This window comes from Semicossyphus pulcher, unplaced genomic scaffold (genome assembly GCF_022749685.1).
Source record: "Semicossyphus pulcher isolate SPU_LCO1_2020_fin unplaced genomic scaffold, fSemPul1.0.p SCAF_6, whole genome shotgun sequence".
Classification (NCBI taxonomy): Eukaryota; Metazoa; Chordata; class Actinopteri; order Labriformes; family Labridae; genus Semicossyphus; species Semicossyphus pulcher.
The window spans coordinates 16,343,968-16,370,639 of NW_027211737.1; the positions used below are offsets into that span (position 1 = coordinate 16,343,968).

A 26,672-nucleotide genomic window follows, 5' to 3' on the forward strand; every position below is an offset into this window, starting at 1 on the left:
AACAGAGTAGTTCTTAATATAATATATTTAAATGGTAAGAAGGTTCTTTTCCTGAGACATGTTGGGAGAAGGAGAAATCTGTTTTCTAATATATGGTTATAGGACATCATGTGTAAATTTGTTGATAGATTAATATTAAGATAAATCCATACTCATCGACAGCCATGAAGTCAGACTGTAACTGAACATGTTTCTTAACTGTGACATTTATTTGCAATGGAATAAAATATTGATTTAGGTTTTCTTCTCATTCAGATTCACACACACATTAGATCTTGATATGACACAAATGTGCAGAGAGTTTTTCCCTGATATGCATGATTAAGTTTCATGAATTCAGAGATAATTTGAACACACAGAGAAACCTATTTATACAAAGGAAATCTTCAAATTGTTACAAGCAGCCAAACACACATGAAGCTTTACAGATGATTGCTTATATGTTGATGAATTGCTGATTCAGATGCAACTTAAAAGTGAACCCTCTGTGCTTCAAAATAAAAGCATTGGTTATGGTGGAGGACTTTTGATTTACCTCTTGATCTTAATGTTTTAAGCAAACAATTAAAAAAAGGAAAAACGTCTTCAGTCCATCTCAGTCGTGGATGAACATCCACATATATGGGTCGTCAGCGTACAGGGGGCCCAGTACGTTGAAGCACACAGCTCTGCTTTCCAGTAAGAAGTCCACGTGGTTCAGCAGGTCCAGAAACAGATTTTCTACCAGATTCAGACAAGGAGACCAGTTTTCAACCGCTCTGGACATACCCAGTGCATCCATCCACACTGAGCCAAACACGTCCAGAGACTCTGGCCAGTCCTCGAAGAAATTCTCCATCAACTCCATCTGGTTATTTTATCAGGTCAGGGTCAACACCAAAAAGCAGATAAATCCACCATGTTTCTTTGTTGGTCTGATCTCTGATTGCTCCGACTGTGTCTCTGTTGCTGTGCCTCCGTCTTGCTTCTGCAGAGCTCATCTACTTGCCCCGATTCAGACTGTTACTGCAACCTGTCAGCACTGGCAGGTGCTTAGTGAGGCCATCTGTCACCCTGCATTCTCATCTTAACCCTCTCTCTCTCTCTCTCTCTCTCTCTCTCTCTGGGATTACTGGAATAGGATGTAGAATTATTCACAGTATAATTAAGAACCCTTAATTTAGTCCTCAGCGTGCTCATTGATAAACCTGTGTGAGTGAGATTTAGTACCTTATTTATTATAGAATATAGTTTGATCCTGTTTATGATCATTAATCTAACTCAGCTATAGTTTGTATTTCACTGAATCTGAATTAGTGAATTATTGAACTGTGGGAGGATACATGGACATGTAGGCATGCAAACTGTTGGCCGAGACTTGAATTAATGTCCGAAAAAATCTGCGCATGTGTGAAGCTGTTAAAGAGAAACTAAGAGATGGTCCTCAAAACAGTACGGCGTGTTCCAGTTCTGTCATTATGTTAGCTGGTCCTCAAGGTAAAATGTAAACTAACGAGCGTTTGAACTCAGTATTTTGGGAGCTTGTTTTACAGTTGTCACCACTAGATGGAGGTAATGTAGTTGTTCTTAAAAGCGAGTACATAGATCATCAGGGAAGTGGGAAAACATTATTGATATTAGTGAAGTACACCTAGATAAAAGTAAAGCAGTCTAATGCAACAGTCCTAATAAATCCTACATTCATGAAGGGCTTTGAAGGTATAGTTATCAGTTTTTTGTGTAATTTTTATTTAGACATTTAAATTAAAAAAATAGTCAAAATTAAATGCATTTTTTTATTAGGGGTAGGACAAATGAATTGAATATAAGGGCATAACTACAAAAAATGTACTGTCTAAATAACTAACAACAAAGTGCATATACATATGACTTTGTATCCTGACACAATATCTAATACCAGTATGCCTTAGATGCTGCCGCCGCTGCTGCTGCTGCTGCTGAGGAAGAGGGTGATGAGTCACACTGTATTTTTATCCCCAGAATTCAAATGACACTTTATAAATATATAAGAGGAGGAGGAGAAAACTTGAGAACAACAACAAGTGAAAAAGTCACTTTCCAGCTGTTCATCTGAAGAAGGTAACCCATAGAGCTCAAAGGTGGAGTGAAGTGAGATACCAGCTGATTCTCCTTCATGCTATTGTTACCTACCGTTTTTATTTTACAGTCATTAATCACTTTCATCTTTTCTTTATAGAAATATGGACTTCTTTCTGATACAAAATAAGAAAGGATGTTTGAATCTGTGAGAGTCTCAAACACATCTTTAACAAAGACTTGGTCAGGTTTCTGGTCACTCCCCTTGGCACCACAGGGCACAGAGATTTAGGGAATGTCAAACCTCACACCCATTGGTGTATGTTTCAGAGGGATGAAATATACACGGGCTGCAGGAGACATGTTCACCTCAATGTTTAGAACACATGCAATTGTCCACCTGGCTAAAAACATCCAAAGAGTGGCGTATTCAGGTGGATGAATGATACATGTTGGAAAAATAGTTGGCCTCCGCACACTCCTATATGTGAGACAATGTCCCCTCAGAGTATGCCCGTTATAGCTAAAAATGCTATACACAACTTTATGCGCGCTGATATGGCATATGCCGGGTGCCCCTTTTTTTTGCCCCTGCCCCTCAAACAGCCTGAGTACACCACTGCACGCAAATATAAAAGATGAACAGCTAGAACACAACACAAATACACAACAAATCAATGCAGAGGAGGCTCCAGACTTTCACTAGAGTGCAGGACATGAAGTGTTTGATGCTAAAAATGTTCTCAGGGATGCCCCAAAGATCCCATCTTGGTCTACATATCTGCTTGTACCAAAGGCCATGTGCTATATTAGTTACAAGGCTACGACAAGTAGCAAACACGCAGTTGAACCCAATAAAGGTATTTTCACTGCACCATGCAAGGCAACCAGATATTTATACTACAACCAATCAACATCTAGCGTGCCAACCAGGAAGGAGGTATACAGGAAGTGACAGGAGGATTTCTCAGATCTTTTCTAGAATATCCTTCCTCGATCTTTTAGTAAAAAGTAGCAAAACCCACAACAATATTCAGTTTGTAATACGAGGGAGCTGACTTTTCTGTTGGGCAGAGGACTGGTTTCACAACAATGAAAGTCTGATCAAGTACGGCAATAGCTTCCTTTATTTAGTAGGCTTCTTAAATCATTTAACCTTCACCACAGGACTCATAAAACATGAAATATAACAAGTATTTGTTGCTTAATGGAGCAGTTAAAGTGAAAGCTAGATAACATTTATTTCTGTATTGAATATAAAAATTGTCTTTTTATTAAACTACATTTTCTCGTCTTCCAGGGTGTTCTGGCACGCACACACACAGCTCTCGACTTGAGCACATGTGTTCAAACAGTTTGTATATGTGGACACAGTATACATATGTTTACAATAGGGCTTTCTATTGTGTGTGCACACAGGCATGCATACCGACATACTGCTTGCATGCATGCAAAAGTACATACAAAAAGTTTCTTGCATGTTGTAACTCTACATACATTCATAGTTTACAAAGAGCTGGGTTCCATAACAATCTAGTTTAACATCATAAATCATTTTTTAAAATCATGCTTTTGGATAAATAATTGGAGTAAATCTTCTAAACAAGAAGCACTCCAAAATTGCTTATTATGTATAGTACATGAGTAAATATCCTTTGTTAGTTTCCACCACTGTAGACTGTCACTATAAAGTGTGAGGTGTGGAACAGAGGGGATTCCTTATGAATGAGCAGGGGAAGTCTGTCTTCCTGTGCAGTAAACTCTGAGCCCACTCTGCTGCTCTTACTGAGTGTCTAGACTTCCTCTGTCTCTTCCGCTGCTTCACTCACCGTCCTTCTCCTCAGAGTGCAGCAGCCTAAGTGTTCTTACCCCTCTCCTCCCCCCCCAGCACCACCAGCACTCCCCTCCCCTCTCCACATCCAGACGGCGAACCGCTGGGACCAGGTCCAGCGTGGCCTTATTCAGATCAGTGAGAAATGGTGTGTGAACGGCCTCGTCTCCCATCGTGCTCATTGAACAACGGCTACGAGTGCGCTGAGACCCCTGGGTTTGAAGTCTGCAACATTTGATCCATGGGAAATCCTCGTGCACAATAACGCTGGCGAACAAAGTGGCCCCAGTTCTGTGTGTCCCAAGAGGGCCACTGTAGAGCGCAGATCTTATAACCTGTCCTGGATACATCAGCCCCCTGGGATGGGACCACTCCCATCTGAAACGACGGGCCTTGTAGGAGAGCCCGGCCTGCTAGAGTTACACACACTCAGTGGTGCTGAGACTGAGGGTACGGCCTGTGTGTGTTTGTGTGATAAATGTGCATGTGTGTGTATGAGAGAGGGAAAGTTTGTGTGTTTTTGACTCCAGGTCTTTTATAGTAAACCTAAAGGTTGCTGATGATGTCATATCCTTTAGTTATAGTAGAAGCAGTGCATCAGGGCGTTGATGGGCAAACTATCAGCCTTGTTTTCTTCACTTTCTGATAAAAAAAACAGCCTAAATATCATGTTTATGTAATTTGATGAGGGATGCAACAATGGTGAATGATTATCTCCTCTTTTAGGGGCATAAAAAGAAAGCCAAACAAGCAGCACATTTCCCATAGTTTGATGTTTTTACCTGATCTGATTATTTTCAGCCACTCCCAGCAGAACACGCGAGACTGTTAAAGACTCCTATGGTCAACAATGAACAAACAGATCGTCACATAAGGATGGAAAAACAGAAATCCATTTTGTTCCACATTCCTCCACTGATCTATTTAACAGAACTGAGACCAGACTCGAGTGTTCGAAGCTCTGCAGCCTCCTCAAGTCATAAATTGTTATGTAAGAGGGGAGAAGTTACTTGATCTATTGTGGGGTGGGTGTGAGGAGGAAAATGATGCTGCAGTGAAACTATTTTTTTTTATATTTTAAACAAAAAATGATGCAAAAAAGAAATAAATCACTGATGCATAGATTAGGAGGATAATGCATCGATTTAATTTAATTCCTAAAAGACTTACTTTAACTTTAAACATAGCCTCTACATGCCTCCCTCTGACTTCAGCCCAAATAAATCATCCGCTCTAGTCCCATATTCAAGGATCAGGAAATGCTATGAATATAAAAGTTCCCTTTTCTAACTGAAATGAATCAAGATTACACTTACCTTTGCAAATGACATTTTTAAAAAGTGTTCATCTATGAGCGCAAGATTTGCTGGTAGAAACTTGTTACTTTTGGGCCGAGCCATGCTAATCTTTACCCTTGTTTCCAGTCTTTATGCTAAGCTAAGCTAGCCAGCAGTTTGCCTGCAGTAGCTTTATTTTAACCGTACAGATATGAGAGTGGTGTTGATGTTTTTATCTAACCCTTATCGAGACAGCAGGTTTCAAATGAATCATTTAATGTGAACACAGAGAAATGCCTTTATCTTGTCACAGATAAGAGTGCAGGGGGACTTCAGTGTTGCGAGGACAAGAGTTTTTTTGTCTTAATATGGGAGTTGAGTTCCCATGATGAATGATTTTTAGTGCCTACAATGTGATTAACACAAGAACACACACAAACGCAGTCCAAAGGTGACACATTTTCCACCCAGCATCCATGGCGATGTGTCACCATCACCTGTTTCTCTCTTGTTTCTGCATGTTTTACGGCTGGTTCAACGCTCCTCGTTTCCTTTCTTCAATTTTAAGTTCGGCTCTTCAGCTGACCCCATCAGCCGATCCCTTTGCTTTGACCGCTGAAGACAAAGGAGGCTGTTGTCTGTTGTTGCTTGTCGGGATCGCTGTGAGACGCATGCCATGTGGGTCGCTGCGGTGAGGGTGAGGAATTGTGGGATCCTGATTTAAAGGTTTCCAGATGAGCTGAGGTCGATGGGGAAGGCAGCGATTAGGCATGTCACAATGTGGAGTCACAAGCACACAATGGCCAGGGAGGATTTAACAATATGGTGAAGCGTTAACATTTTCACTGAAGCAAACAAACCAAGCAATTCAGATGAAGGACATAAAAAGTTAATGCAGTTAAACAATGACTGCATCATATGGGGAGAAAAATCTTCCTCAATTATTTACAAAAGAAAAGATACGTGATAGAGAGGAGGGACCTGTGGTAACACTTACTAACTTCATCCATAATGATATTTGACTAATATTGTCTGCGTCCCAGCCACTGTAGATCAGCTGATGTGAAGAACGTTACTGCTATTTATAATCCCAAACGTCTCTGCACTCTTGCACCAAACTGTAAATGCACTGACACTGTCAGAGAGGTGTTCATTTACTTAAATGTTTATTTTTGAAGGTTTTACTTGCAGTGGTTGAAATAGGTTCCGTTAAATGGGGAGATGTTTGTTATGTTTTACCCAGCCCCATGGTTTCAATATAATACAGTCTAATTCACTATCAATATAAACAACAACCTCAAAAATGGACATATAAGGAATGTTTTACTGCTCTGGCATCATTGCTTGTGAAAATTGCACCAGCAGGAACAATTTGTGATGTCATTTAGCGTCATGCTCCCCAGCTGTGGATTAACCACCCACCACCTCCCTGCAAATAATAGAAGACCCAGCCAACTATCTTAGCACACTTTGTAATCATACTCCTTCCTTTGCAATGTGACTCGTGATAAGAGAAGTTAACACTTTAGAACATTGTTGTCAACGCAGGGAGTTTAAGTATTTACGGAATTGCAGCAGCTTATGTTTTGTGACACATTAAATCGTCTCCTAATATGTTCTGTTATCGAGTTAATGCGACTGTTACATCTACTGTATTGTCTCTGATCAGGAAATCTGTAATAATGGTAGACTAAATACAACTCTAAAAGTGAATTTACAGTCCAACGCACAAAAAAACTTTTTTTATTAGACTCCCTGCAATTCAGGCAGTAATTGCCTATTTGTTCAAAGCTAATAAATGTTATCCAAGCATCTCAGAGGAACCACAACTTTGTCCTATTTTTGAACAATGATTTCACTCAGTAACCATTTGCTCTCTGATTGCAAACACATGATCTGCAGTGTGCTAACCTGCTTGTGACACATGAGGAAATGTTAGGGGACCACCAAAGTGATTTGTCACAATGGCTGCCTCCATTGTTTTTAACAACCACTTAAGTCATTTCCCCAGGCCCCAGCATTTCTATGACATTCTTCAGTCATTGTCATTTTCCACCTGTCCACCAGATGCCCTCAGACTTTCTCAACAATCCTGGTTATCCGACTCCAACTTCCTCTTTCTCACCTGTTTAACATTCTCCAATAACTTATATACCAGCCCATTGCCCCAGTCCCCAGCTGACAGATTAGTAGTGCCTTTGTGATTAAGCCTCTTCCTGAACCTGAACCTGATTCTGCACCTGCTTCCCTGCATGCACCTTTAATCACTAATTCCTGTTAACCTGTGGATTCTAAGCTACTCTTGTTTGGACTTGCTTGGCCTTTGCCTGCTAAGCCTACATATCATTGTTTTACAATCAAAATCTGTGATCTGCTCTGACTTGTTACAGTCTGGTCTGGCCTGTCAGCAGACAATCACCCGCCGACCAGTTTCTTGGATTAAGTTTGGGTGACTAAGTGTTTTTTCACAAGTGAGGAACCAGACATCCTGAAGTATCTGGAGTACTCATAATGGGAAAAAAAAAAAAAAGTGGCAATCTTAAATCGGAAGGTGTGTACTAACCCCTGCATCCTGTTTCTTCTAAGCGGGTCATTCCAGCCTCCCATGCATCAACAGTTTCAGCTCCCAGACCTCCACTGCTTCCATGGACCCTCCTGGCACCCTCACAGTTCACCCTCACCTTGCCTGATTTGCTTACAGCTAGCAACAAGACTGAGATCTTGGTGGCCCAATTTGCAGCCTGCAGACCTCGAGCCAGCCTCCTAATCAGCTAGCCTTAAGCTGGCAAGCCAAAACCTGAATGACAGGAATCAGCAAGACCCCTCCCAGGATCCAGCAAGCCCTATCCTAACTATCTGGAGCCTATCATGTATCTACACTGTATCTAATTTACATAGGGCTCATTAGAAAGTGAATACAGCTATCCTTTATCTCACGAACCCTATGTGCTTTCAATGGAGCAGTTGAGGAGCCAATTTCAATTTTATCAGTCGGCCACACCAAATGATGCCCCATATAGATGATCAATTTGTTTTCTGCGCCAACATCCAACCAAGAGTTATCCACCACCCAGACTGGCCACTGGTCCACCACTCTGACCCAACCTGCAGGACCTTAAAGCATCGGGTCTCCAGCCTCAAGTCTCCTGGCCGCCCTTCTCAATACCCTCCCTACTTATTGAAACGCCCTCAGGTCCTCCTACCAGGGCAGCTTAGCCAACACCCCCGCCCTCAACATCTCTTTTATGAGCTTCAAGGCAATCCTCAAAAGAGGTTCAGCCTTCATGGCTTCCTTCCAAGACCTGCCATGTCTACACCTCCGACATCCAGGCCACCAGCCTACGTATTTGTTGCCCAGCCCTGTTTTTTGTTAACCATTAGATTATTGTCTACTTCTGCTTGGATTAACTGCCTTTGGATTCAAGCTTACATACCTTTATGTTAATATTTTATTCATTGAAAGGTTCCTCTATGCCTGGTTGTGCAAAAACAATCCATGGTACCCCATCAAATATCATTTGAGAAGACTGTCAGAATGGGACATTTAAAATCAGGGCTAGTGTAGTCAATATCAGGATTTAAGGGATCAGACTCATTCCCACTGTTGCTCCATCAAGATAGTTTCAGTAATGCGTCTCAGTCAGCAGTAGGTTGCAGTAACAGTCAGCAAATCCCAACTATCTGGATGGAAACTTGAAATACCTGGTAAGAGTTGGCTCGAATATATTTTAAACTCCTCGTAAACATGTGCTGGCGTTATTATTCTTCAAAATATTCTGCTTTCTAGTATAAAAAAATACAGTCAGAGGTTATTTAAATCAGCTGAGGTCATATAAAGCATGATGTAAGGTGTATGTGAGAGTGTGTGTGTGTGCGTAGACCGACTGACTGCTGAAACATTTCACAACCTCCCTTGCCAAACACGGATTCCCGTGGTGTCAGAAAGGATGCCTTCAGCTCTGCCCCACTCTTTTTTTTTCAGACACATTAACCCACTTTCACACACATCTTTCCGTACACACCCTCAGCGTCAAACACATCACACATGCCAAACTGCAAATTCTTCTGCGAAAGGATAGTAATTAAGGGTAATTTGGCACTGTGTAGCTACCACGCAGCACAGACTAACACAAACCTTAAAACACCAACCACTGTAACCACAGGTTGTTTTTTTCACAGCCAAAAATTGCCGATCACCAGTTGCTCTATTGGCACTAGGTAAATATTTACCCGCTCTGTTTAGCCCAACAAACCAAAGACCTTCACATGCAAAAAGTGGACTTTGTATGGTGTCAATGTTTACTGCACTAAACTGCAGCAGAAGGACACAAAGTGAGATTGATTGATGAGTGTGTTGGTTGGACATGTGCCAAAAGAAATGAATGAACGGCTAATCCACTTCCATATTTTCTTGATGGATGTGTGTCCTTTGTGCCTCTGTTGACTCACGCACCGCAGGAATCTCCAATCAGGTTGGACTTATCAAGCGTGAAAAACCATTTGAAAGGAAGCCTGAGAGGGACAGAAGAAACAAGAAGGTCCTTTCTCCTTTTTCCTGCTCGGAAAGCTCATTATTCCTCAAGCTCCCCTCTGTCTGAAAAGCACCCTCCCTCCTCCAAATTACTTCACTTTTTTAGCTCCCGCCTCACCTCCCCACAAGCACTCACTGTGTCTAGTTTTTCTTCTACTATAGCACCGCCTCCATTCTCTCACTGCCTCTTTTATTCCCTCAATCCTCGTCGCCTGGTCCCTCCTTTCCTTTCTCCTCCCCTCTCCTCTTCCTCTCCTCTCTCGCTCCTCATTGCTGGTTGATCACACCGACCAGCTCGCAGCCAAAGAGATCCTCTGTCCCTCTCACACTGACCGAGCTTTAAAACCAGAACTTTCCCCCTGAAAGCACAGAGACATTACTGCAGAGGAAGTTATTGCTCAAGCTAAAAGGTACAGAAACAACTTCTATCTTAGTATTTCACCATTTAATGTGTGTGCAAATGCATTGAAACGTTTCACTAGTTACTGTATGTGTTTGTGTGTGTGTGTGTGTGTGTCTGTGAATGAGTATCTAACCAGTAGAGCCAGACTGCACACGTGTGTTGTAGTTACTAGAGTGTACATAGGAGGAAGTCTGCATGCCGTTACAGCCGCTAGTGCAACTCATGTGCTCTTCACTCTTGTAACACAGCACAGAGGACTTAAAATATTGTATTTTTTATTGCACATTTTTCAGAGGGGGTTTTGCATGACTATTACTGTCATTACTGTTCATTCATTTTCAATCTGTCAAAGAGGTTGAGACTTTAATCCGCTTTGTTTGAGCTGTTTATTGTATATTTAACAATTTAAAGCCGAGCCAGGATGAGCGCCAAAGTTCAAATAGATGCTTAATATTTAATTCTTTATTATCTGACTGAGCTTAAAGTGAGTTGTTGTCTACCTCTAATATTTGTTTTAGCTCAATTGACAGGATACGTCCTCCCTTCTCAGTCAGGACACTTCTAACCAAAGAGGAGGTGCGACAGCGAGGCAGAAGAGCAACAAGTAACAAGAGCATCTGCCGCACCTTTGAGGTGATCCCACACAGTTAATTGGACTTCAAGTTCCAACAACTTTATAGGACGTTTGAGGCCAGCGGCAGATATGACTCAGAGCAACGGGGAGGACCCGCAGAGAAGCCGGAGCGGTCTCCAACAGATCCGAGCCGGGATCCGATCCCGGTCACTGCAGGCCAAGAAGAGAGTGGAGAACATCTCCAAAAACGATGTGAAAGGATGCTTCATAAGGAATGCCTTTGTGATCTTTACTGTGGCTGCTGTCATTATTGGTAAGTGAGATTGTTTTATTTGGGATGTTTGCACTTAACACACTATTTAGACACATTATTGGTAAGAGACTTTGTTCCTCTATCACCACTTTACCCCCCTCCATTCAATCCTGTAAAGAAGAGGGCTCCAGATTTTCTCAATCACCCCAACAATCCATCAATCTGTTGTGAGCAACACCCACGGTGCAGAACGGAAGACGGGAAAGAATCGAAACAAACCCACCGGATGAATGGATAAAGGAAACTCAGATTGAACTTAGCCGATCGGCTTTCATCCGACCCCGTAGCTGACCCTTGACATCTTGCCATTAACCTTTGAGCCCCTCTCTGTAGGAAGTGAGCCCGGCCCACCCACCTCCTGCACATCTGCAGCCCTGCTAGAGTTACACCATGCCACGACAAACACATGTGATTGATTGTTATATCAGGGTATTCTTCACATAGAGCTGCTGGTTGAGCCACCTGGGATAGTGGGAGGTTTATTGCTGCAGCGGACAAAAAAACGTTAAGAAGTTAATCCATTTAAGACCAGTCGGTGCATGATGACAAATGAATAAATGAAAATGAAGAATCGTAACCAGTGTTCCCCCATGAACATTATTGCACAATGCAATAATTCGCAGCAGCTTCAGCTTGTTATTACATGCTTTGACCTTAATCTGTATATCCCCACGTCTCCCCCAAACCATCCCTTAGAGTCCACTGTGTTTTATTTGTGAAAATGTGAAGACACACAAGCGATTTTCTTTATCAGGATGCTGCAAGGTTGACATCTCTTAAAAAGATGATGTTTCAGCTTCCAGGTGATATTTTAGCACTATTTTACTGATATCTCACTCTCTTGAAATGTCCTAATTATGTCTTCGGGTTATATATGTGATCCTCTCTGTAGGCATAATCCTGGGATTCGCCCTGCGGCCTTACAAAATGTCTTACCGTGAAGTGAAGTTCTTCTCTTTTCCTGGAGAGCTGCTGATGAGGATGCTGCAGATGCTCGTGCTGCCCCTGCTGGTTTCCAGTCTCATCACAGGTATGAACGTCAGGCAATTTTAGGGACTAACAGCTACACATGCATCTCCCATCATATTAATTAGTTTATTATCATCTATTTATATTACTGTAGCGTTGTGGGGTAGATACACAGATGGAGGATGTGCGATGTGCGTTGCTAGCTCAACAGAGCCCAGATTCATTCCCTCGCCGCAGCCACAGCTAACCCGAGTTTGAGTTGTGGTGTCCCCGGAAAAACAACAAACGAGTTGGCTAACTCTTTTCTCACTTAGCTCTTGCTTGCTCTACAGGTGTCTTCCCCTCCCCAGCACACCTATCTCCTCTTAATTATAGCTTTATCACAAGAGGTGCTTTTCCACCAAAAGGAACTTTTAGTTCCAGGAACTTCTCTTCAAGGAACTAAATGGTTCCTGTGGCCTATTGTCGTCTGTGTTTCCACAGCGGCCTAAATTCCCAGGAAGATTATGCAAATCAGGCCAATGACGTATGGAGAAGCAATAAAAGTAACTGCACTACACCTCCAGTCCGGTAGGTGGCGGTAAGAAGAAGATGAAGGCCATACAACAAAGACGATGGCATAAAACGCGACGAACGGGCCGGTATCATCATTTGTACGACACTAGCCTGTTAGCATGGAGTTAACAATCTCTAAGCACGATGATAACAGTGAGCTTGCAGCTGCAGTCTTTTAAACATGCCGGGTGAAAAAAAACGCTGCGAATACTCGACCAATCAGAAAAGATCAGCACTGCAGGCCCCGCCCTGAAAGTTGCTGGATCTTTGGAAAGTACTACCCCCAGAGCAGGGACTTTTCAGTCGGAAAATCGATGACCTCGGAACTAAATTTAGACCTTGATTCCTGCTATCAAAATGTGGGGAACGTTCCTGCTGTCGAAAAGCACCACCTAATTCTTACCTAACTCCCTCTTCCCTCCCTCGGAACTACTTCTCAGCCAAATATCCACTAGGGCGGACACCTCGTTCAACAAACAACTGCAAAACAACAGCAACATAAACAGGAACTTATTCCCAGCGTTACATTATATTATAAATAGTAACACAGCAGGATTTCACTGGTGTTTCTTCAATTTTCACTGATCATTTTCTTTTTAGTCAGTGATAAGTCAGCTCAAATATTACTCATATTAATCTAAAAGAAGTGACTAAGTAAATATGACAACACCCACTGCTTATGCACAGCATCTCACATGGTTGTTATCATTACGGTTGATAAATGCTCCGTTGTCATTTGCTATTTTTAGCTCAAATGTACCTCAGGTACCTAAAATAAGCACAAACAGCGTAGACTCACAGTTCACGCCTGTGTGACTTTGTTGTGTTCTAAATTTATATCAAACAGCTTTGTACCACGCTCAGCACTCTCCTAATATCACAAAAAACGCCAACACCCAATGGCACCATTTCTGTTTACATCTTTCTTTCTTTTGATTTTTTGAAATGATAGAAATCTTAGAAATAGATACCCCCCTGACAAAAACCCACCCACCTTATACTAATGTGTCCCTTAATACTGTGTCTGATTGCCACAAGTTGGGCCCATCAGTTTGAACACACGTGAAAAAAATAGGTCCACTCTCAGACTCTGTTTTTAATGAGGCTTAAGTCCATTGTTTTTCAGGTGGCTTGTGTTTTCTGTGTAAATTGTTCATTCCAGTGTGAGGCTGTTTGTTGTTTGTGGCTCCACTGACCAACGTGGATCTCATGAGTGGCAGAGTGAGCCTGCTGTTTGTTCAGCCGACGCTGTTTGTTGGTTTTGGGCCCAGTGGATGACGGGGTTAGGATGACCTCATGAGCGAGAGAGAAACACAGAAAGGGAGAGATATGTTTGGAAACTTACAGTACGGGTCGTAATCACATGCTTCATATCTGGATCTTGGTACAACATGACCACAGCAGTTGTTACGTTATTGTGATTGAACTGAATAAGTAATTCAGAATGTGTGGATTTATTTGTGGTTTCAGTAAGTTTGAACCTTTTTGCTCTCGTGTATTTGGGCCTTGATGTAGTAACACAAACATATGACACTGAGGTTTTCAGCTCTAATCCAGGGATGTAGTGACTTCATTCGTCACTGTTGATATGGTGCTTAAATCCAGTCAGACACGCAGGGATGTTTTCTTTCAGAGGAAATGGCCCCATGGGGTTGTTATCAAGGACTTGTGAAAGTAAAAATAAAGATAAAGTTAAGAAGAATGTGAGGTCAGCAGCACTGACCGGCAAGTGTAGGCGGGTCATGCTGGGGACCAAATGTCCAGTCTCTGAGCGGTGACTGACGGGGCAAGAAGCCAGTCTCCTGGGGGGATGACAGGGACGCGTTGTCCGATAATAACCTGCTTTGTGCTGCAGCAGGGCGTAACATCAGCATCCTCTGACATCATGTCACATGACCGCAGCTACAACATGTGGAAACCAACAAAGAGTGCTGTTCTGTAGCCACGCCATCGATCACAAGCTCTTTTTTTTATGTGTGTGTTTGTGTGCTCTTATCCGGGTGATCTGATGTAATATTAGGTGCTAGTATTCAGATTAGGAAAATAAATGGCTTTTTCCATCCTCCTGAAAGCAAAGATTGTCACTTACAGCGCATATCATGTTCGGATTTGTTTATTTTCAGTTATTAGATATACATTGTAGCTTACATTAGCCTACTTTAATGTCTTTTGTCTGCAACCGTACCATTTAAATAGACTTCTATGAGCCACAGAGCTGCACACAGAAAGCAAATAAATGCACCAATCTGCATGTTTGCAACAAAACTCCATCATGCAGGTGACATACATTTTGTGAAACACACATTCTAAAACAAATAAAATAAAATAAATGACTGAATGAATGTTATCTCCACAAATGTACTGGTTATCAATTTTCTTGACATGTCAGATAGCTGTGGTAAAGTCAGCACAGAATGTGCTCTTAGGTTGACATGATCTGTCAGCAATAATGAATGCAAATAAACGCCTTCATGACAGAATTATATCCGCAATTGAGTGTACAAATAATACGTGTCTTACAGTCTTACAGCGCTTTAGTAGAGTATAAATGCGGACAGTTGTACTCTTACAAACCACTTTGACCTTCCTCAAATTTGCTTCTGATCCAGTGCAGACATGTGTGCTCCAGAGTCTCCCTCACAGCCTCCTCTCCTCTGGAGTATCCCATAAGCCCACTCTGAGCTTCTCAAAGGCACTTTATTAGAGTACGCTGAGGTCAAAGGTCACAGCAGCAATAGTAACAAGAGAAACTTTCTATTTGCCAAAACACACACACACACACACACACACACACAAACACACACCGGCGCATTGTGCGGACACACACATACACATGCACTTTCTCATATTACAACTCACTCTTTTTGAACACCTGCATCACAGCTGTGCTCCTCAAGTTTATGAGAAATTTGACTCAACTTCGGCTACTGAGTGGCTTATTTCTCCTGTGTGGTTTTCCCGATTTTGGTTGGACATATGACTTTAGTTAAAAAGTAAAACAAGGGGCTGACACTTTATGTTGTCAAATTCAGTGATTCCTTTACATGATGACTCTGGGGGTGACATATTTTAGAGCACAAGAGTTTAGCTCCTCTATGACTCCTTTTCCGCAAACACAGGGCCCCTGTGCAAACTGACTGTCACGCTCTGAAGGCTGAATTGTGCTTGTACATGAAATGGACTGGCCCTTTTAAAAGGGACTAGCCTCTGAATTTTTCCAATCCAGCCTCTTAAAGTGAGGTTGAACTGGGAATCAGAACGTATGAGCGCAGCCAAGGGGCCTTGGAAGGAAGGAAATGAAGCCAAGTGAGGATCAAGAGTCACAAGATGTTGGAGCAGATAACTGCAATGTCCTCATTGATACTTTTTATCCTCAAGCATGTTTTTCTAGATCTCTCAACCAATACAAACAAATCTGAAATAATCACTCAACATTTTTAATTCAGGCATTTTGGATTTTATTAGTTGAGCCGAGAGTCTACCGCAGAGTATTTTACAGGGCCAAGAAGGGTCTGGACAGGGAGAGGGGATGAGGGGCTGTACAAAGAGGGAGAGGAGGATGATTACGGAGGAGGTCACTGGAAGGGGAGCTCGGGTCTGATGTAGGAGGAGGAGGGAGTCGCAGGGAAAACCAGGAGTTACAACAGCAAAAGAGGAGGATGGAGGAGTGTTTCAGATTCTTTGTGAGTCAGTGTGATAAATAAAGAAGTTACAAAAAATAGTTGATTCATTGATCGTTACCAACAACTTTTAAAAGGATGTAAGTAGCTGCTACAATATTTCAAAATAAAAGTTCTTCCTGAACGACCCCTTAAAGTGTCAAATTATAGTCACATTGTTATTGGAGAGTGTCCAGTTGAAACGACATCTATATAATTATCTGCTGTAATTTTACTATATGTGCTGCTTGTAAAACCTTATTTAAATTATACAATATCTTTAATTATGGATTCCTTTAGAGCAACCTAAGAAAAAGTGTAGCATTTAGCAAAGTGTAATACACCATCTTTGCCTGAAATTTCGAGCGCTATAAGAATAAAGAAATTAGAAATATGTAACTAAGAAGCAAGTGTATGAAAACTTGACTCATGCTTTAATCTCCATCTCTGCACCTCCCAAAAAGTAGCACAGAGTTCATCAACATGAGTCGAGTAAAGCAGTGCCTTGAGTACATTTTGTCATAGACTAAAGACTGTTAACTATAGCCTGAAGATAAATTAGCTTTCCAACTGAATTGTAATTGTTGCGCTAATGTTGGACTACAATAACAGTCATTTCTATCAATCAATTGCTGCACCATTTAATATATGATATTAAAATATCATATTTAGTGAAAAAAGCAGATGACAACATCCTAGAGGCCAAAATGAGATGTTCGGTTTGGTCCGACTTCTGCACGGCAATATTCAAAGAAGTTCAGTATAATATAATCGAAAGAAAAAGCATTCAATCAGCACATTTGAGAGGCAGGAACCAATTACAACAGGTTTACGAACAGCTCTGTAACAACTCTAAACTTTTAAACAGCATACTGACATGTGGAAATACTTTCAGGCTTCAGGCCTTCAGGTAAACTTTTCCTAGAACTGTGAGTCAGTCTTTGCCCGGCGACCACGAAGGTTAATTGCCCTCCGGACAGACCTCTTGCAGTTGCCATGTCCTGTGCTTCAACTTTCCCCCCTTAAAGCAGCCCTTTACTTTTGTGTTTGATGAAGAGAGAAAGAAAGTCATTCTCCCTGCTCTCCTTCATTCTCGCTTCTTTTGAAAGGATGGAATTGGTGAAGCTGCGTCCGTCGTTGCCCAGACAACAGGCCGGGGATCATTGTGTGCGTGCGGGGCTGACTAAGTCAACAAGTTTTCCCAGGGCTGTCAGAAAAGGAAAAGGAGGAGAGCAGGAGGAGAAAGGGGGGATGGTTGGGGAGGATAAGGGTGGCTATGAAAGGAGGATTGCAGCAATAAGATCAGCGTGCAAGAAGAAGAGAGGAGGGGGTCAGGGGAGGGGGACCAGGGGGCACCCTGAGACAAGAGGTAGGGGATGGAGGGGAGGTGGAGAGAGGAGGTGAAGAATTTGGAGGGGAGGATGAGGATCAAAAAGAATTGGATAAAGGCCTAAGTCCTGGGCATGTTGAGACAAGAGGAACAGAGAGGGCCAAAGCAGGGGCAGTAGGTACACCCATGCACACACACACACACACACGTTTGAAAGGAACACATACATCTCCCGACGCACAAAGCCCGCTTTGCCTTGTCCGGCTCTGAATGGAGATAATGGCCATAATAGGACCTGACACTTTGAAAATACACCACACTGTCAGGCCCATTGAGGCGGCTTGTCTGTTTCCAGCTTGTCTGTTTCCAATGGCTGTATTTCTTTTTACCACCCTCATCCCCACAAAGTCTGCTTAATGCCATTAGAGCTGCAGAGGACAGTTTAGCCCCCCGGCTGCAGCAGAGGTTTAACAATTGTGCAACCTGCAATGTATTTGTAGCTTTTTGGCAAGCATGTAAATACAAACTCACCACATATTTGAGGCGGTGAATTAGATAGCATTCCTCACAGGAATGTTGCAGCAGTTTTTTACTTATCGAATGGCCTTGACGTGTTTCATTTTGGTAGCTACTTTATACTTTCAGCGCAACATGTTTTAAAATACAGATACATCTTGGTTGTATGTTTTTCTTTCACAACAAAAATATTCAGTTGAGGCCAGTCTGTTAAACTGTAACCAACATGTCTGCTGCTCTTTGTGTTCACAACAAACTAACGTCACACACACGGGGGCATGGAGCACTGTAGTTTGAGCAAATAAAAACTCAAAAGACGCCGACTTTCAAGTGAAGCTTTTTGAGTGAGAACTTTCTCTGCCATGTTTATTTTCTAATAAATGATCTGCGTATGAATATGTAAGCAGATGTTGTGTGGTAGAGCCTCCCCTGGGTGCTCTACAGTAGGTGTTGTTTTTCCACCAGTAAAGGTCACAGTCAGATTGTGTTTCTTGCTGCTCTTTGTTGTCACAGATAGTTCGGCAGATAATCCAGATGAAGGTATTCTACCTGTAATTACAGCAGCTTTTCCCAGGCTTACAGTATACTCACAGGGACTGAAGTTAGTGACACATCTATGGAGATTCTGAGGTCATGCGGCTACTTCACTACAAAATGATAGGGTTGAATTTTCCGTCGACAAAAACATCATCAAAGACAGTCAGGAACAGTAGTTTTAATTAACCACACAGTGAGATTATTGCACTCTATTTGAGAAACACAATTAATCAATATTTAAGCAAATGTTAAGCAAATAAAATGTCAGAGAAAGCCAAGTGTGTGTAATTTCAAAGGGAATGAACGACTGAAACAGAACACTTGGCAATAGAATTAGTGCATATTCATATTTACATGATGCCACATGTAGCTGCTTAAAGCACTACTGCTCCCTCTACAGGAACTGTTTGGAATATAAATCCATGCTACTGATGAGAAAGCAGATACCTGTGGATAAATCCTTGTTTGGGAAACTCTTTGGAGGATAAACCCTGTGCTGCTGACACACGTAAGTCAACATGATGTGTCCTTTTCAGGTATGGCGGCTCTGGACAGCCGTGCTTCTGGTAAAATGGGTATGAGGGCGGTGATCTACTATACCACCACGACGGTCATCGCTGTGTTCATCGGCATCGTCATGGTGCTCATCATTCACCCTGGAAAAGGATCCAAGGATGAGTTCACCAAGCAGCAGCAGATCGAGCAGGTCAGCCCCGCTGACGCCTTCCTTGACCTCATCAGGTACCTGAACACTCATTTATGTACCTTGAACAACCAAACTCACCAACAAAAAAATCTGTCGACAAAAATATAATCATACACCCTGATTTATTGCTCCTGTTGATAGTGAAAACTCAGATGGAGCTGTCCTAACTGGGAGAGGCCTTTTTAAGTATACTTAAGAATCACTAGGCCTTTGAGATGCCCTGTTATTTTACACCATGCATGTAGTTTTTCTGTTTACTTAGCAACGGGCATTTCTGGTTAATCAAACATTTTTATATCTAACAAAAATGTAACTCTTTTGATGTCTTTTCTAGGAACATGTTTCCCCCCAACCTTGTGGAGGCTTGCACCAAACAGGTAACCCTCCCACCACAAGCTTTCTCTTTCCCTGTCCTGCCTTTTAATGAAGTGTTATATTTGTATCATCAGTACATTAGAATTGTTTAAAACCTTTAAAATGGTTTCTATGTAATGTTGCTTTTGTATGTTTATCTGCCATTACTATTCCTGTGGGCTTTCAGCTACTTATTAGAGCAGGGGTTCTCAAACTTTTTGGGTCGAGGGAGTCCTTACAGGGGAGAACATATTCCAAGGACCCCCTCATAATCGTCAACACCGATTAAGCATATGCTTACTTCCATCTGCACTCTTAGATGCCGTTGGAACTATTTGTATTGTGAAACATAACCTGAATACTTCAGACCTGTTTCATAGTGATTAACAGAAAAACATTTCAATTTGAATCATGTTAATACCACTTACATACTTTAAAACAGAGGGTCGTTTGAATCCGATTGTTGTGGACTCAACTTGACAGCATTTATATTTTTAAGTAATTGATCTTAAAAGCTTTCAGAAAATTAACAGCGGCAAGACAGCCGCAGTTCAGTTCAGTTCATTGTCATTCGGTCCAGAGCTAACGTGGGCGGGAGTAATGAACACAATATGCTTGTTTCATTGGCGCAAATGGTCCTCATCTGTTGACAGTTTTTAATGATACAGCACAATTTTATAATTTATTATAAATGTATTATAATTATTTCGCGGACCCCCAGGCTATGGTTTGCGGACCCCCAGGGGTCCTAAGACCCCACTTTGAGAACCATTGTATTAGAGAACTCTGTAACTCAAAAAAACGAATGTCTTACTGTCAGCAATTATCCGAATTTGCTGTCGATATAAAACACTCTACATGTTATTTCTATTAGCTATCTCAATCTCTGCTCAAAGCTCTCAAAATTGGCAAAACATTTTACAGTAATCATTTCAGACAAGGATGGGATTCTTTTAATGTGCACCTAATGAGCCAATTTTTAGCTGCCCATGCTACACCTGACATGGTTGAGTTGTTAACTAAGCCGTTGTCTCAGTGCCACTTTCACTCCCTCATTCCTCTTCAGTGAGGGTTGTGACATTTTGAGAGATGGTAATACATAAAACTTGAAAAGCACTAATAAACAACTGCATTCTGAAATGCTACACTTTATTGTAAAGAGGTGCCTGAAAGTATTTTGACTTTAGGGCCACGTTTCCTTTTATAAAAGTATTTATAAAATCTTACTGCCCCAGGTATTAATCATATCCGACCCTTTTTTTTAAGTTCAAGACGCAGTATGCCAAAAGAGTGGTCCATGTGACGATGACAGTGAATGACACCTTATTCGCTGTGAACGGTAGCCATGAGATAACCCGGGAGGAGATGATCCCAGTGCCAGGGGCAGTTAACGGAGTCAACGCTCTGGGCCTGGTGGTGTTCTCCATGTGCTTCGGCCTGATCATCGGCAGCATGAGGGAACAGGGACAGCCCCTCAAGGACTTCTTCGACTGTCTCAATGAAGCCATCATGAGGCTGGTCGCCATCATCATGTGGTAAGTACCACTATGGAAGATCTTAGAGGTGTCAGATCTTTTGATAATAACCAGAACAACACGCCCCGATCCTTAGGTATGCCCCCATCGGTATCCTGTTCCTGATTGCGGGTAAGATTGTGGAGATGGACGACATCACATCCATGGGCGGCCAGCTGGGAATGTACACAGTGACCGTCATCAGTGGCCTCCTCATCCACGCCATCTTTGTCCTGCCAACACTCTACTTCGTCATCACCAGAAAGAACCCGTTCGCGTTCATCGCCGGCATTCTGCAAGCACTCATCACTGCCTTGGGAACGTCTTCGAGGTATGTGATTGGAGGTCCAACTTAAAATCTCACAGACTTACACGAAAGGATAAAAGCAATACTTTTAGCAACCAACAAATTTCAACTGCAAACCAATAAGAATGTCTAAATGGTCCCATAATGGCTTTCATTATGTCCCAATAAAAGTTTATTACTGTCAAATGTTTACCCGGGTTTTGGTGAACATTCTTCAAGATTTTTTTGTGGCATTTTTTAAGTCAAAGCTGGTTTGCAGTGAATGGTTTCAGATTTTGGTATGCAGTCAGCCTCCCTGATTCTGCAGATGATAAGTGCTGGTATGAAAATGATTGATTAAAGGAAATAACTGGTCAGTGTTAAAGCAGTTTAGAAATTTACTGTAACCTAGAGGAAGACATGTAGGTTAATTTTCCCCTTCTCCCTCTTCCTCTCAGTTCTGCCACATTGCCAATCACTTTCAAATGTCTGGAGGAAAACAATGGGGTGGACAAGCGCGTGACCCGTTTTGTGCTTCCTGTTGGCGCCACCATAAACATGGATGGCACCGCTTTATACGAAGCCCTGGCGGCCATCTTTATCGCTCAGGTCAACGACTATGACCTTAACTTCGGACAGATTCTCACCATCAGGTACGTGACGCACTGTAAACTTATATTTCATCTAAATGTCTTTAAAAATGCATTCATAACGTCATTTATTCAATAAGTAGTTATAACTTGTAGGTCTTTTTAAACAACCTAAATGGACCCAAAGAGTTTTGATTTGGAAAAGTTTGCCTGCTGTGAGAAAATACTATTAGGCCAACATTTGTCTCTCATTATAGCAAGAAATACCGCTTAACCCCATTGAAGCATGTCCAAGCACCAAAACCACATGCAACAGCCTTATAAATCACTTTCTAACCACCAGTCTTGGTTTTTGATTTGGGAAGATGTGGGATAATGTTTCAGCCAAGGGAATGAATTTATGACCCTCTTCTCTTCCATCACCAAGGAATGATTGAGAGATCAATGCTGGGACATGCTTGTCACAGCTGCACTGTAATATTTGATTTTTAGACCATTCGAACTTGTCAACATTTGCTTATTTTGCGCATCTTCCAGTATCACAGCAACAGCAGCCAGCATTGGAGCAGCTGGAATCCCCCAGGCTGGACTGGTCACAATGGTGATAGTGCTAACGTCGGTAGGCTTGCCCACTGATGACATCACACTCATCATTGCCGTTGATTGGTTCCTGTAAGTATCGTCTATAGGATATCTAAAATAAAAAATAATTTGAAGCAAATGAAACATTGGCTTTATAGAGGAATGAGGGTTTTAGTGTGAGAAAATCAAGTATAGTTTGGAATAAATTCAATCAAGTTTGACCCATGTGGATTTTAAAGGGTTAAAAAGGATCAAATCTCAACTCCCAGAGACATTCCCCTCACATTCCATGTCCCTCAATCCATCTGGTTTTTATTCTGTTGCCATCCAATCCCAGCGCAAAGCTTCACATCCTTCTTCTGCCTTTGTTTCAAGTGGGTTGAAGATTTCCTGCAGCAATAAAAAACCAAGCCTCCAGTTCTCTAATATTTTTGTGAACACACATTTACGACTTTTTGGTGGATTTAATTTCTAAAGTCTGCAATGGAAATGTTTGATACTTCATGCTCTCTTCTCTTTAGTTTTTTTAACCTTTTGTGTCTGGTTTTATTGTGTCTTTTGTTTTCTTGTCTTGTTTTGTCGCTTTTTCCTCTTTTGTCTTTTCTTTTCTTATTCCTTTTTGTGTTTTTTCTCGTCTTGTGATGTCCTATTTCATCTTGCCTGTTGTCCCTCCTATCTTGATTTCTCTTCTCTTGTTTTGTACTGCTCTCTGTTCTCATCTCATCTTCTTTCTCTTGACTTGTTCAACCTCGTCTCTCTTCTCTTGTTGTGTTTTGTCTCATCTTCCCTTTCCACTACCGACCTCCTGTCATCATCTTCTCTCTGTCTTTCTTAAGGGATCGATTGCGCACAGTCACCAATGTCCTCGGAGACTCCATTGGTGCTGGGATAGTAGAACACCTGTCTCGCCACGAGTTACAGAAAAAGGACCCAGAGGCTGGAAACTCAGTGGTGGAGGAAGCAGACAAGAAGCTCTACCAGCTCATCAACCAGGAGAACGAGCACGAGAATGAGAGGCCTGTTGCCAGCGAGACCAAGATGTAGGGGGGAAGCTTTTGCCAGTGGTCACATCCTTAGGAAAACCATTGTGTTGAACTATGTTCCAAATTAAATTGATCTACAGCTAGAATACATTTCAGCCAAGATGAATTTCATGTGTGAGGTCTAGTGTGGACCTTCCTGACACACTGCAGACTTGAAATGGTTCAATGTTGCTTTGTTTTTCTAGTTTCTTTTTTTTTTCTAGTTTTCGAGTTTGTGCTACGATGCTTCCTAAACGTACTCTTTGTATCTGCCAAAGGTTGGCAGCTGTTTACAATTAAGAATGAATTACTCAAGAGCCTGGTGGTCTGTGGCCTGCAGGCCATATCTAATGCCACTCGGAACTGTGATGACTGATCTCATCCACTAGAGGCCAGTATTGCCGTGAGTCTTAACACAGCAGCCGATTACAGCCCATAATTGCACAGGCTTTTTCTGGCTTTAAAGTTGTTGCTGTTTTTTCTTAGAGTGGTGTTGCATAAGAAAGATGCGTAAGTGTAAAATCTGTGTGGAGACTGATGTGAAATGTGCTGGGTGTTATGGCCAGGCCACCTTCTTTGGGAGAAAAAGGGCTGTGAATTTACAAACTTCTGTATAGACATCGGTGGCTTTATTTTCTATGATTTTGTGTACAGACTTCAACTGGATGAATGAATGATGTCATTTAGCTTTAGACGGACATACTTTTGTCTCCGGACTGTACAAACCAATAAGTGCTGTTAAAGGGCAAACAAAGATGTCAGAACACTTTGGCAACAGTCAAGCCTTAATTGTTTTTTGTTACAAATCAATCATAACAATCATTTAGACTGGCAAACCAAAAGCATTCAGCCTTCCCGTAGCTAACATATACATTTGCTATAAATCTCATTGAAGTAGCATTTTCATTAATTACATTTCAACCAAAAGACGGGCACCAAATACATCTTCCAAATTTCTGAATGATTTTGTTAAATCACACCGACCCATACCCAAAAATATCGTTAACATGCACAATAATACACTGCTGTTTTAAAAGGAGGCCCTCTAACATGGGCGTGAAACTAAAAAAGATTTGGTTGTAACATTAACATTTCAGAAGAAGTTTTTTTTATATATAAAAAAGGTAAAATTGTGATTAGAAATATATCATTTTCTGATAGAATATAGGCAAGTATATTTTTTCAGTTCAGTTGTCTTTAGATAGTAAAATCTAACACTAATTCATCTGATTTAATATGGATGCATGTTGTAAATGAGTTCTCTTCCATAGCATTTGTTTCATATCTATCACATTGGAATGGACTGAATGTGAAACATTGACTCAGAGAACCAGGGTTATGCTAGTAACCTAAAGATTTCACTTTATTCCCCATCTTTTATTTGAGTTTGCTTGAATCTGTAGGTGATGTTTAGCATTTGAGCTATACATAACAAGTGTAATATTATACATAGAAGTTGCTTTGTATAGAAGATTCATCTGAATATACTGTACTTGTATAGAGAAATGTAGATAAATGTGTACATTAATTGTAGATTTAAATTGTAAAGGGTTACTTGAGGATTGCGTATGTAAAGATGCTGTAACCATGCTGTTATCGAAGCTAATGATCAAACTAACAATCCCTCTAGTTCCTTTTAAAAACGCAGAACTGGCTGATTTAGAGGACCAAATGTTTTCCTTTAAACACTCGAGGAAGTGGATTAGTTCCTTTGTTTACAGTTGCTGTCTTTGCATTTTTTTTTCTTGATCTGACTTTTTCTCTCATGAATATGTCAGAACAAAAACACACACGACGGAATAATTGTTGTAGTTTTATCTTGCATGGATCTTTTTGGAATAAAACAAATAAATCAGTGGTGTTGTATTTGTCATTTTTGTCATATGAGGTACCACTTCTAAACAAAGCCAATGTGTTAATGAGTAGATGTTCTTGTTTGACTTTAACACACCTGTTTATTGGCATTACAGAGCAGCTCCCTGGGAACTTCCCATATTCATACTTAAGAGCTGCCAACTTGGATGTAGGATGCTGAACAATACTGAACAGATAAGTGTGTAGATGGAGGAGGTTTCCTTGTTGAGGTAACACCATGAGATTTTTGGTACTGGAGGAAAGATCACTTCTTGTTTTCCTGTGTTTGTCTAATGCCAGTGCTGACACCTTCAGGTCAAACAGCGATCTGATCTCCTTTAAAACACTTTTCACTGCCAGAAAAAAAAAAACTGTCTGTGAATTTGGAAAATGTTCCTTATTTGAGAGCTGTGCAACAAGACAGAAAAGTCAAGATATCCATTTTTTTTTTCTAAGCACATAGGTAGTCTACATATTGCCGATTTGTCTTTCTTTAAGAACATTTCGAGATATTTTATAAACTTTTATAAACTTTATAAACTATAAACGTGCACTCAAACTTACATTAAACTCTTCACAAAATAACATAGCAGAGGCCGGCTTTTAATGCCTAATGAACATCTCCAGACAAGACAAAAATGCATACAGTGGAGGAGTTATATCTGTTCTTTTCAAGTGCTTTTTCAACACCAGGAAATTCAGGCCTAATGTTTTGTGTATTCAGTGGTTTAAAGTTACTAAGAACTAATTTGCTTAAGTAGCCTACTGTAGGTGACCATATTTAATAATAAATAAATATTTAGATTAATTAATAATAATAATAATAATAATAAATTATTATTTCACTATGATGCCACTTTATTTGTACACAACTGGAAGTCGAAGGGAAATATTTTATTTTTTACCTTGAGTTACTAGATACTTTGCACATTTTGACTTTAAATTAAAACCATTAATCAACTAATAAGTGATTATATATCATCATGGATGAAGATAAAACATTACAGAGGTCTTGATGAAATTCACATGCTACTTCCCAGTAAATAGTAAGACGCAAACTGCACTTTCTAAGCAACGCACATATTAATATTAATATTAATAATTATTAAGTCAATAATGCAATAAACATTATTATGTATGCTACGTACTTTTACTGTTTTGCTCTTTAAGTACATTTTGATGCAAATACTAATACTATTAGTTTTGCACTGTAATATGGTTAGTTTTACCTA

The 26,672-nt window shown here is 41.0% G+C and overlaps 1 protein-coding gene across 4 annotated transcripts; it reads left to right on the forward strand.

Annotated features, from left to right (window-relative positions):
* The first annotated feature begins 10,776 nt into the window (after positions 1–10,776).
* Positions 10,777–25,419, forward strand: slc1a3a (solute carrier family 1 member 3a). Of its 4 annotated transcripts, XM_069682393.1 has the most exons (9): positions 10,777–10,966; positions 11,859–11,996; positions 19,069–19,273; positions 19,573–19,615; positions 20,859–21,127; positions 21,204–21,437; positions 21,851–22,045; positions 22,520–22,654; positions 23,401–25,419. In XM_069682393.1, the coding sequence occupies exons 1-9, from the start codon at positions 10,783–10,785 to the stop codon at positions 23,606–23,608; spliced, it is 1,611 nt and encodes a 536-aa protein (XP_069538494.1). In that variant the 5' UTR covers positions 10,777–10,782; the 3' UTR covers positions 23,609–25,419. The 4 variants fall into 4 exon arrangements, with proteins under 4 accessions (XP_069538494.1, XP_069538490.1, XP_069538489.1 ...); XM_069682389.1 differs by lacking the exon at positions 22,520–22,654 and having other exon boundaries at positions 10,783–10,966; XM_069682388.1 differs by lacking the exon at positions 11,859–11,996 and having other exon boundaries at positions 10,783–10,966.
* Positions 25,420–26,672: the final 1,253 nt, after the last annotated feature.